Here is a 13,336-nt window from a genome sequence, read left to right as displayed (position 1 = left end):
CAATCTTTGGCTCCATTAATAATTCTTCTACTTCAAGCTGGTCAAATAACTTCTAGAATATCACTTGACTTTGGAGCAACCCACTTTAAGAAAGGATAGCAAAGCTAAAGTTCATTGAAAAGAAAGAGAACTGGAGATTATTGCTCTGGAGACTAGTCTACTCAGTGAACCTAGTAACAGAAGGGCTGTCATGTCAAACAGCAGACATGTTTGCTCTGTTTTGGTATCAGATGAAAAGCTAACTAATGGATAATAAAGAAAGAAGATATCCGTTAGGATCAATTGATGGAAAAACTGTCTAAAGATAGAAAAACATGCCAAGACAGAAAAGGCCCTTTTCAGAGATGGTGAGTTTTCTCTTCCAGAGGAATACAAACACAGACTGGGTATGTCATCAGTGAAAATTCTATACAGAGAGGTGGATGTAAAAGCATTAATGGATAATTCCACACTAAGAGTCTATGATGAACTTCAGCTAACTTCCTTACTCTACTAGTCAGGTTTTTCCCATTTGTTTAAAACAAGTCCTCTCACCTGCACTTTGGGGCTATTGGTGCAGGATGATGTCACCACCTGCAACATATCTAGATTGTTCCCAGATAGCCACAGCTATAATGATGTGACCTTGATTCACAGCAAACCTTACAACCAAAGAGCACACATACAACCCAGAACAACTAGGGATGCTGGAGATGTCAAATCAAGGTATCAACAGTTAGAAATTTAGATCATGGGTCTAGATATAAGAATCTGATTGCTTTCCTCTGCACAATTCTTCAAATAACAGTATTTCAACATTCAAGCCAGAACATTCTTACAAAGATATACATGCACTCTCACAACTACAACCTTTCTCACACACACATAAACATGCAACACACAAACATTTATACATATGGCCCCTAACCAACTCCTAGGATTATTTTAAAATTATATCTAGATTTAACTTTAATGTCTAAATAGTTTACTTTTGTTAGAAACTGCACATAGAAACTCAGATATAAAATTCAACAGTAATCTGAGCACTGGTTTTTTAATAGTAGACTTGAATTTGAAACTACACTGTTAACACAAGTGATTTGATTAATCTTTCCACAGCAAAATATAAAATATAAAACATCTTTTAAGAATATGATTCAGAGAAACAAAGTGTTTGATCCAATAAAGAAAATTACAAAACAGGATTAAAAACCACCTTGAGACCGTTAGGGTTGGTTGGTGGTTTTCCCCCTAACCTCTCAACTGTTACTGAACTTGCCCAATTGTATCCACATGATTGATTTATGGATTACTTTCATAAACCATTGCCAACAAAGGAAACTGCAATTGTAGTTCTTGCTTCACACAGGAGCCTACTTTTCCTTCCTGCTCCCTCTTTTTGTTTCTCAGTCTTAGTTTAACTCTATTCCACCACAGCAAGCTACAACAGAAGTCTACAACTCTAACATTAAAATTAGCTTATTCAAACTCTTTTAATTTCAGTTACATATTGCTTGGAAGCTTTTAAATTTTATATCATTGAAATTAATAACATAAAAGTAAAATAAATAAATAAACGAACAAACAAACCAAATCTGTATGGCTTTACTTCAAATTTATATCAGATAGCAGATGGAATGAAACTAGTTTACAAAGATGCTAAAGTTATCTCAAGCCTGAAACAGGTAAATAACAAATATTTCAGTTTTAGAGCTTAACTGGGTTTTTTAGTTATCTTAACGTGCCATCTTAGAACATTTAGGGATAGGAATTCAGAGGCCAAAACAAAAGATTTAAACAGATCATCCAAATGAAGGAAACAAAACAAAACAAAAAAATCAGACAAATGCTTAGTCAAGAATAGCACTATTTAAATAAATCAGATGTCAAAAAGATAAAATATTTATCCTTTTAAACTCTTGAATCCAGAATGAAAGAGAATTTGAGAGATGTCCAAAAATTATCTTTTCTCCTGCAAGCAAATTATTTATAAAAGAAAAATAAAAACCTCTGTCATGTAGAATGTAGAATAATTTACATGGATATTAACAGCATACAAAACAGAAGGCATTTTCAATGTTTGTTAAAAAGCCACTGTTACCATAGTAACACCCCAATACAAAAAAAAAGTAACAACCAGAAACCAATAACCAATACAAATAAATTACTGGCACTTTCACAACGAATTCCAACTTATCACAGTGTTTGTTATTACCTGTACTCTTCAGCTGGAGCCTAAATTGCTTTGGTTATGAGGCCTCTTGCTGAGGATCTACAGCAGCAACCAGGCTACTCATGAAGAAAAGAAAGAGAGACCCAAATTTTCTAGCGTGCCAAGCATCAAAGCAGGACTGGGATGTGTCCCAAGATGTTGCTATCCCAAGAGTGTCCCAGAGAAAATATTTAGTTTTACTTTTCCACAGACTTTTTGTACTTGGGTAGCCAAAATGTGAGAAGACTGGTTCAAAAATGCTTCATTTCAGTGAGCCTGAAAGCTTTTATACTCTTCTCTCCTTTTTCATTGCAAATTATTAAGTGGGCTACACCCCACTCCCTTCTTTTTTGCTTGTTTTTTCCCCTGCCCTCCCTGACTTCCAAACCCCAACTTTCAAAAAGAACAAACTGCTTTCTTCAGGTCCTCCAATTGCTTCCTTCTGACTTAAAGATGTTTTGCCTCAGCTTTAAAAACTCATGAGTCCCTACCATCAGATATGGTTACCCATCCCTGTTTCCTGAAGGGCTCCTTCCTGACACCCCATGGCTGGCTCCCCTCTCACCCTCTTCTCTTTGCTCTCAGCAGCTCTCTGCTCCTTCTTGGGGCCTCTCCTACACCTTGCAGCCAACACTCCTTACCAAGTTCTCTTTTTCCCCTTGCTTTACCCTCCTTCCAACTGATATCTGCTAACCTCTAGCTCTAACCCCACCCAAGTGACATTCCATATCAACCTGGGCTTTCCATTTGGATATCCCATCTATATAACCTGGAGAGCTAATAAAATCCTTTTTCACTGGTGACCCCTCAGCTCCTGAGAGCCTCTTACCTCATATGCAAATTCTTTTAAACAGTCAGGTCTCAGCTACCTGAACTATAATTTCCCATGATACACCCCCACCCCCAATTCAGTAGGACTTCAGAGCTTTGCTCCTGTCTCGCCTTTCTAAGGGTGGTGGTACAAATAAAGAAGCCAGGCTCAAATCATTTCCTGATTCCTCTGGCACCACTTCCTCAAATGCATTCACTCACCTTGACTTTTCATTTCCCTAACATTTTGAGGCCACATCACACAATTAGAATTTAGCATTTCCTTTTCATTATTATCTAACACCAAATTTGTTCTTATGAACTGGTCTTCTCTTCTTAAGTAGATTATACATGCTCCTTGAAGGTCGAAAGCAGAATTTATACCCCTTTAATAGCCCCAGTAGGACTCAACACACTGCCAGTCAAGCAATAGGACCTTCTAGCACACATTTTGGGGCCCACCTAAAAATACCCTGCCCATCCCAGTTTCCTCATGCATTTTTACTCCTCTGAGCTTCACATTCTTTTCATAGGTTGCCTCAAAACTTCTTAGGAAAGTAATTAAGTCAAACATACATATTGCTAGGCATGGGACAGGCACATTGTGAACATACTGAATTTTTTAAATCATTTTTATTTCTATTTTTTAAAAAAGGATAATGAATCATCAATTCACCCACACACGCAGGAATAGAAAGTTTTGCCATTATGCTAGTCTGGTCTCAGAGAAACACAGGCACATCATTACAGTGTGGGCCCAAAGAGGTCCAGTGACTGTCCAAGCTCACATACCCAGAATGATACTGGGCCAGCCATAATTTTCACTCCACTCTTAACCTCTTATTCTGAGTTAAAAGAGAAGTGATTGTGGAAACATACAAAGCCCCATTTAAATGGGTGGGAGGGAAATGGAAGGGGCTCATGTTGTAGGGCATCTTGGTGATGTCACTGTAGCACTGACTGCTGAAAGTCAGCCATATGTCACAATGAATGAACACTTTTTGGAAAACCCAAATGGTCACTGTTCTACCAATCACAAAGCTCATGCAGGCACCAAGAGCTTCCATCCAATAACTGTAACATCAACAAGACATCTCAAGATTCTAGGAATAAATTAAAGTGTTCAAATCACAATTTTTGGATGGAAGGCTTTCTTTAAAAGCATCCAAAACTACTTGGTTAAATTTTTGCCAACTTACATAAGCCTGTGCATTTCCTGAATAGGATCAATAATTCAGCTCAAGGAAAAAACCCTTTAAATCAATCATCCATATGAATATATCCATTCTTTTTTCCCATATAAATTATTACAAACTATTGAGTAGATTTTAACACAACATTGTAAATCAACCATACTCCAATAATATTCAAATTTATTTTTAAGAACCTCAGGTATGAAAAAAACAGGGAAAAAAAAAACCTTTAGAAATTTCCCATCTACCTTCGTGCAAGAAATATACTCATAAAAGTTTTACTAAGTGTTCAGATTTACTGAACTTTCAGAGTTTAAGGCAGGATAACTTTCTCAGCACTCAGATGAGTTCATCTCCCTTCCAAAACCTTGTTAGAGATCAAAAGACTTGAATGAGGATAGAGCATGCCTGTGCTGATGTGAGAAAGAAAAAGAACAGGAACCAGTGGGAATCACTATTTTACAACATTTCTTCATTTCTAAATGAAGTCAGAAAATAACTATAATTAATCTAACACTTTTTCTAACATTTTTTTGTCATCAACACATTTTAATACAATTACAACTGTTTTTACTACTTCTACCATTCGCTTTGAAATCCTTTTAATAGGAATCATGAGTGGCCGGCTGGCTCACTCTCACGCTTTTCTAACATTTTTAACATTAACATATTTTAATACAACAAATGTTCTCGTAACTTCTATTATTCATTCCTATTATTAACCAAGAAAACTTTGAACTCCTTTCTAATGAGAACAATAATTCTAGCACTTGGCTTGCAATCCCTCCTCTCTAGTCCCACTTGGTTTTATACGTCTTGGCAGCCTGAAATCCCACTTGTAGTTTTATGTTTTCCACCTTCCAGTTTTCACAATATCATGTCTCATTTGCCAATTAATTTCACTTAGAGTCATTATCCTTGTCTTTCACTTGTGTTCTAAGTCCATTATCCCTTAAAAGTACTTTTGATCATTTTTTTAAGCCTGTGCTCTGTCCTGTAAAGTACTTTGAAGCTTAAGGTTTGTTGATAAATTAAGGTTCTCTAGGTATCAAAATTATCTTCCCTCAGCCTTCAAAGAGAAAAGTTTGCTTGGCCAGCCTTTGTTTTTGTAATCATACCATTTATCTGAGTTTTGTGTAGATTTTTTCTCCCAAGTTCTCATCTACAAATGCTCAGGGTAAAGATTTAAGGTCATTCTTAGACTCATATTTGTAAAATTTTCTATCTTCTTTTCTGCTTTGGTCTTTAGAGTATAAAAATTTTACTTTACCATCAGGTCTGTAGAGAAGCAGAACTGATTCAAGGGATTTGATTTTGGGGGGGCAGGTGGTTGTGATGGTTGTTGCTGTTTTTCAAGACTGGTCAAAAGGGCAGTGGGGTATCATGGGGAAAAAAAACAGGCTTTGAATCTGACCTATCTCAATTAGCATTCTACTAATATTAGCTGTGTGACCTCAGACAAGTTACAAAATGGAGCCCATCTTCATCCCTCCAGGGTTTTGTGGAAGATTCGCTATGTGTACAAAGCACCTGGTACACAGTTAGACTCACAGCTGTGAAGCCATTATCCAGCTGTGTGACCTCAGGTAAGCCACTTAAGTGAGATCTCCATGCATCAATGTTTTCATATGTTAAAGTGAGGTATTTAAATGTGCTCTTTTACAGAACTGTCAGGTAAAATTAGTTTAATATAATAGAATTCTTAGAACCCTGCCTTTCATCTGATATGCACTATATATGTGTAAGCTATTATTATTATCACTGACTTCATTGTTTTTACCATCACTGTTAACCATATATCTGTCAATATCCACACTGAGAAAGGCAGGAGTATTTCCTTAACTCATCAAAGGCTTTACACAGAGTAGGTAATCAATAATACCTAATCAAATTATGATCACTTCCATATGGCTTATGTGGCAGGTGCAGGGGGATGGTCACTACCACCACAGTTATTACACTGTTAGTCGTCTTGTTCTAGGTGCACTTATATCTCTGCTATTGTATCATCTGCATAATTTATCAGCAATTCCCACACCTTCTGTATCACAGGCGTGCTAATTTTTTGGCATGATACCCAACTTTAGTCAATTTCTCAGTATCTTCCTAATTTTATTGTCATTGATATCTTACTTTATCCAGTACTTTATAGAGAATCTAAAATTTATTGTGCATACCTGCCCACAGCCATGTGAGGTTTAAGAAAAAAATCTATATCAAAAGTTTAGCACAGGGCCATGTATCCAGTAAGCATCTAATATATATTGGCTAGTTTTACTATTATCAAATATTTATATAAATTTCATTTAATCCTTTGGTAAAGAAGCCTATGAGGAAATTCTCCCATTCCACAGAAGAAATTAATTGATACTCAGAGAAAGAAAGAAATTGAGATCACATTTAAATTTCTTAGCATTGAGAGAGGAAGGATTCAAACTACCGTCTATTTTATACCCACTCTTTCCACTACATTTGAGGAAGCTTCATCATTTTTACTTTCATCTTTATTTGCTTATATATATATTTATTCCTATATATGTATATGTATATGTGTGTATATATATATGACTTTTAACTTAGTCCCATCTCCTTTCCAGCCTTTAGGGGGCAATATCACTTCTTCAACTATTATGAGCATTATCCATGAGATCTGTTGAGACCTCTTCAAATCCATTTCCATTTGAAGTAATACACTTTAAATCTAAGTAAGTCTGAGAAAAGGGACCCTGTGTTCTGCCTTTCTTAAAAGAATAGTCCATGTAGGAGGTTCTTTAAAAATCCTTAAAAATCAGATATATATAGATTCAAATCTTATCTCTAAAAGACTAGCTCATAGGGTCATTGCCTATGATTCTACTTCCATCCCTTCAATATGAAATAAGTGCTTTCATTAGCCCCAATTTGTATCTGAATAGACTGATACTGAGGTGGGTGCCACTGCTCACTGTATGGCCCAACATCCTGTTAGGAGTTCCCAAATAAATCCACCACCAGCCACGCAGTGAGAATCTTGCCTATTCCAGGAGAACCTGGCTCATCTCCTCCGAGCCACAGTAAGGTCATTAGACCTAAGATACTCGTGCCCCTCTCTGTTCTGCAGCTTTTCTTTCTCATGTCTTGTTGTCATTCCTGATTTTGCCAGCCCATAAATGGGTTCTGCTTTTTTCTTTATTATGTTTTAACTCAGGGACTGAGCCACCTGGTTCCACTGGCTACAGCTGCGGAATATTGTTCTACTGCCTTGCCATTGTTAGGAAGCCCAATAGAAAGCACAGGCCCAGCCACACATCTGTGTGCTTTTGTTTAATATTATGCAAGCTCAAGAGAAAATAATCTCTGGAAACAGACTCACATACTTTGAAAAACTTATGGTTACCAAAGGAGACAGGTGAGGAGGTGGGAAGAATGGACTGAGGGTTTGGGATTGGCATATGCAAATGAGGCATATGAATGATTGGCTGACAGGGACCTGCTGTATAGCACAGAGAACGCTACCCAGGATTCTGTGATAATCTATGTGGGAAAAGAATCTGCAAGAGAATGCATATGTATATATGGCTTACTTTCTTGTACAGAAGAAATTATCACAACCTTGTAAATCAACTATATTTCAATGAAACTTTAAAAAACAAAGAATTAGTAGCAAAAAACAAAAAGAAAAGAAAATCATCTTTGTATCACTGGCATGTAACTATTGAAGAAACATCTGATGTAATCATGGCAAATTGTTGACATCCATTCAGTCTGAGTAATGGGCACACAGGTGACATTATTTCCTATACTTTTCTCTAAGTTTTAAATATTTTATAAATCAAGTTAAAATAACTATAAACATAAAAGACTGTATCATCCTTCAAAATGCAAACAAAATATGACTTTCCTCATATAGTAACTACTCCTAGAATGAAAATACATTGAAAAATAAGGAAATATAGCCAAGTACTTAAATGTATAATTACCCAATTGTAGATGACTTATACTGGTTCCCCCTGACCCCCGACCATGGTCTTAAAATGGACAGGTCTACCCCTCTGAATTAGGGTTTGGTGGTCAAGGCTTTCAAGGGTTATCCTCTAGAGTTAAAGAACTGGCTGTATAAAGGATAGAAAGGCATAGGGCCAAGTCTGATGAAGACCAGAAGGGCTAAATGACTAGATGCCAGGAGGCTGCACAGAGTGGCATTAATCACCATGGAAACAATAGTCTCCCCATCCAGGGTACAAAGCATATTCATCCACCTCCTGAGAGGAATTCCTTCTCTCAAGGGCAGACTGACTTTAACCAAGCTTACAAGATTGATGAATAAAATCAGAGTTCCAATATATTACTTTACAATGAGACATCTGTTACAGAGGCCATGGGCTGACTCCATAGGGACCCTTAAAATGAACATCAAACTATTATCACAAGTTTACATGATTAGCACAGCATAAGAGGAGCTGTCAGCTACCTCTGTTGGTATCAAGCTATAAGAGCCCAATGTGTCCATCTCCCCCATATGGAAAAGAACTGCCAATAGCAACAAGATATGAACAACAATCCATTAGGCAAAATTCTCTCTCCTCTGGCTAGTTCCTGGATGGACACTGCCAAAGTGTGTTCCATGACACATTTCTATGCCTTAATAGTCATCAAATCCCTCTGTGAATTGGGACTGACTTTCATTAATATGCTGGTATACTCAAACATAGCAGGTCTTACAGGCCACAGGTCACCTACACCATCAATTCTAACAGCTATCTTTCTTAGAACTTATAAAAAAAATTTTAAAAAAACAAAAAACAAAAAAACCTCCATGTAGCAACTTAGGTTGAATGAAGGAAAGATGAGATTTTTATAAGGGCCCATGATACAATTCATGAAGTGTTCACCAATATATCCTAAATTCCTAGAATAGTGCCAGTAGTTTAGTAGACTCTCAAGAAGTATTTCTTATGGAAGTGGAGAAAACCCTCATTTTAAAAAAAGTAGTTCAGTACAAGCTTGAATCTCCACACATTTTAACTAATCATTCTCACTGCTCACTTGGTAAATACAGTCATTCAGTTCTGAGAACTTTCTCCTACATATATTTTTCCATATTCAGCCTGAGTTGCTTAGAGAAAAATCCCAAAATGTTACTCATCACCCATCAGCCACAACTACCATTTCCTTCACCAGGTACAACCACAAAGGCCTGTTTTCATAGTATTCTTACATTTTCCTCATGTCCAGTGGGCACCAAAACAAACTAAGCATCAGTTCTTATGAAAGAAGGTACTTTATCTTATTCTCATACCAATTTGAATACCAACCACTCTTGGAGCAGAATGGAAGTAAATGGATAAACATTACTAAAATCTGAATTTATAGAAATATATGGCACCTTGCTACTAAAAATGGGCCAACAAAGTTTTCAGTAAAGTCACAGTTCTAGAAGGCATGAATCCTACTATCCCTAAGGTAAGACCTACCCCCACCATGTGTGTGCTATGTGTATTTTACTCACTGTGTACTGGAACTTCTCATTATATTCACGGTCATTGGCTTTTACTATCCGTTCTGCTTCTAAAGAGAAAGAGGAATCAGGTATGAAGTTAAATTTTCAACCGAAAGCAACATACAACTCATTAAACTAACATCACATAGGTTACTCTGATTGTCATCAAGGTTGCTAGAATTCTTTCCTTTGAAATTTGAAGGGCATTGGTTTTTCCAGCCCAAATGTTGGAACATATGTTGGAAAGTTCCAAAATGGAAAGCTGAAATGTTTCTCATTGTCTTTAGATGCCAGCCATAAAGCAAAACATTATGTGCCTCCAATTTCTATATCCCTTCAACTCCATAAAGACTCAGTTAACTTCAAGTGGTTCCTAAAAGAGAAGGAGCTGCCAAAATCAGATCCCATACTGGGAAGGATTTTTTTCTTTTTCTTTTTTCTTTTTTTGCTACAAAGTCACAAGACATAACATAGCCAAATAAAACCATACTAAAGTCAAAGTTAGTCATGAAGCCAAAGCCTTATGGTCATGAAGCCAAAGGTGGTAGAACCTGTGCATATTGAGAGGAATTTCACATCATCAGGTGACTGAGACCTGCCCTTAATTAGAAGCATCCAAAAAACAAAACCTCTTCTGAAACCGAATTCAGAGTTCCAGTACAAGGCAGCAACTTAGGAAGATCCTAAACTCACATCCTCCCATAGACACGCAGAATCTGCAACTATATCTGGAACAATTTCTTCTGGGAAAAAAAAGAAAACTAAAAACTAGCTTAGTGACCCCTTCACATCAGGCAAACAAGAGGGAAACCAATCAAAACAGGTAGGAAAGACTGAGACACACTCTCATTATAAACTCCACCCCAAGATAAAGCTGGAGGGAACTCAAATCCCAGAATTTCAACCCGAGGAGCAAAGGGTTCATACCCCACATGCGGCACCCCAACCTTAAGACAGGCACCTGAGAGACACCACCAAAGCATCTGCTTTGAAGACTGGGGCTATGACAAACAGAGGAAGAGTTCTTCAAGTACCCACAGGCAGACTCACTCACCTCTGGGCCCAGCACAGAAGCAACCCTTTGAAAAGCACCCAAAAAAGACTCACTTGCTAATTTTAAAGCATTTATTTGACGGGCAATGACCTCTGGGTACCACCTCCCTACCTTCTTTCTGCCTGGCTCATTTGGAAAGATGCCTTCTTTTTTTTTTTCCTCCTTTCTTCTTTTTCTTCTTTTTTCTTGTCCTTTTTTTCTTATTTTTCTTTTTTTTTCCCCAGTGGATGCCATCTTTGCACTATTCCCACCACACTCCAGAGCCCAGGATCTCATGGAAGGAGCATCTACATATATCCAGTGCCCCAGTTTTTACATCTGGTGACCTGGTTTTTACAGCTGCCACCCAAGGAATACTCCTTGATCCCCTGGCTCTGAAGGCTGTGGGCTTGTGTTCCTGGATCTCACAGGACTGTAACAATCAGAGATTCTGTTCTTGGCAGGCTACCACCCCCAGGGTGCTGTACAGACAGCAGACAGAAACACATTTACAGTCTTTCTGAGAAAGAGGCCTATTTGCTTGTCCAAAATCTTTGGCCTGTGGAACAGGCTTCTAGTTTGGTACTCTTACAGTTGGCTATGGAGGGGCTCTCGGGAAGCTGATGGATGTAATCTTTGCACTCTCCCTCTGCCTCACTCCGGCTCACCAGTATCTTCCAGAAAGGAGTTTATGCCCTTCTCTTGTGCCCCAATTTGTGTGGCTACTGCCAAGGGACACCTCTACATCACCCGAAAGCAAGTACAAATAATTTTAAAAAATAGGACAACAAACCCAAAGATTATCATAGTGCAGAAAATAAAATTTATAGAAGACAAGAAAAAACAGTGCCCCAGAAATACCAGCAGAGCATGTTTTTGTAGTAAGGGTGGCAAGTTCTTTCCCCATGTGTCCTACATCTGGAGTTTACAAAGGAGGAATGGGAATAATGAAAGTTATGGAAAGGTCAGGCAAGTAACCACCAGATGTCAAAGTTGGACTCTCCTAATGACCGATTTAACCATCTCAACCTGGGAGTTCCTTCATCCCACAACTCTCCACCTGGGTAAGTGACAGGTTGGGACAAGTATAGGGATGGGACAAGAGTTTGACTTTAGAGAAGGCACTGACAAGCATGAATACAGAGGAGGCTGGAAAGTGGAAAGTAACTCGGAGGCATGTACCAGTGATAAGGAAAGGAAGAGTAAGGGAAGAGCAGAGACAGGAGAGCCAGAAGTAGATGGGAGATGAGAACAGTGAAGGAGATGAAGAGGGAAAGAGGGAAGATAGGAACATATCTTACCACCTGTTCCCTGTATGCCAGGCACCATAAATTATAAGAACTGACTACTTTCTCCCAAAGTCCAAGAGGAATCTAAATGGCTCTACACCCCTGTGGCTCCACTTTCAAGGTGAAATTCACCTCGAGGACTGCTCCTGACAAACGATACCTGGTCTTTGGTTATAGTTAGGCTCCCACCATTTGTAAAGTGCTTATCTGTTTGACATCCACCTACATGGATCTACCATCTAATAAAGTCAATTCCCTCTGTGTAACTCTGAAATTGAGAACCTGCCAGGAAGCAACCTCTCAACCAATCATCCCTTGAAAGAGAGATTTCAAATTTAGGCCGTAAAAGCACCATCCTCTTTTTCTTGCTGAGTCCCCAACAAAAAGCAAAAATATCAAAGCCCAGAAGGCAATTTTTGAGGGTGAGAGGACTTAAGAACTTAAAAAGCTAGATAATTAGCTTATCAATTCTCATTGTTAACCCTGACATAGTAAAACTGCTGACAGGAGAACAATGGATGTTATTGGAAGAGTGGGGGTCCACATGGCATCCATATGTATCACTTTACTCCAAGGTTAACCTGGCCCACCAGCACTCTGTATGAAATTTACAGAAAACTTCAGCTGTAAATCAAAAATCAGATGTGCTAATTTGTACATAATTGTCTTTAGATCATATACATTCAGGTGATGATCATTTTTAAACTTAGCATTTATATGAAGCAAATCCAAGTATAATAGTTCTGTGTCAAATTTTACTTACTCCAAACATGAGAATCTTAACCCTGTCCTATATCTCCATGGAACCACCCTTCCCAAAGACTGAGAATAACCCTTTCCCAAGTGGCCAAAAGAGTAATGTCCATGCTGGAAAAGTTTGGATCCTCTTCTGTGTGTCCACACTGCTCATGTTCCGTGAGACCTTGTTGAAACCAGGAAGTCCTCTCCTCTTTTTGCTTCTAAATTCTTCTTATTAAGTCTTCCCTTTGCTTCTGTACTTCTGGTGAGTACTGCCTTTCTGAACTGAGTCTCATGGACAAATTCTGGGAGAATATTTGCTATCCCTTCACTAAGCTCTGCAAAATTCTGAATTAGGGTCTAAATTCCCTACGGTTTTCTGCCTTTAACCTGACTGTGCTAGGCCTGACTTGTCTTTGCAGGGACTGACATTATTCAATGTGCTACAATAGTGTGTAAGGCAATATAAAGCCCTGTTGGCTGTAAGTCACATCCTACAAGAAGAGGAAGCTGAAAACAAATCCTCCATTTAAAAAAAAAAAAAAAAAGCCCACTGAGAATTGCTCAGTGGTTTGGTGACTTAATGCCCGACATTTCATAGGC

The 13,336-nt window shown here is 38.1% G+C and overlaps 1 protein-coding gene across 5 annotated transcripts in view; it reads right to left on the bottom strand.

The window, feature by feature from the left end:
- Window positions 1-13,336, bottom strand: part of ATP8B4 (ATPase phospholipid transporting 8B4 (putative)) — a 256,893-nt gene that overhangs the window by 204,554 nt on the left and 39,003 nt on the right. For all 5 annotated transcript variants that reach the window (XR_007133091.1, XM_047766387.1, XM_047766390.1 and 2 more), the window contains exon 3: window positions 9,683-9,741. Coding sequence is in view for 4 of the 5 variants with exons in the window: in XM_047766387.1 (XP_047622343.1) it covers window positions 9,683-9,741 (59 nt within the window). In the remaining variant the exon portion in view is untranslated. The remainder of the gene's footprint in view (window positions 1-9,682; window positions 9,742-13,336) is intronic.

Source organism: Phacochoerus africanus, chromosome 2, assembly GCF_016906955.1.
Source record: "Phacochoerus africanus isolate WHEZ1 chromosome 2, ROS_Pafr_v1, whole genome shotgun sequence".
NCBI lineage: Eukaryota > Metazoa > Chordata > Mammalia > Artiodactyla > Suidae > Phacochoerus > Phacochoerus africanus.
The sequence above is the reverse complement of the archived record's forward strand: the minus strand, read 5'-3'. Positions and strand labels throughout refer to the sequence as shown.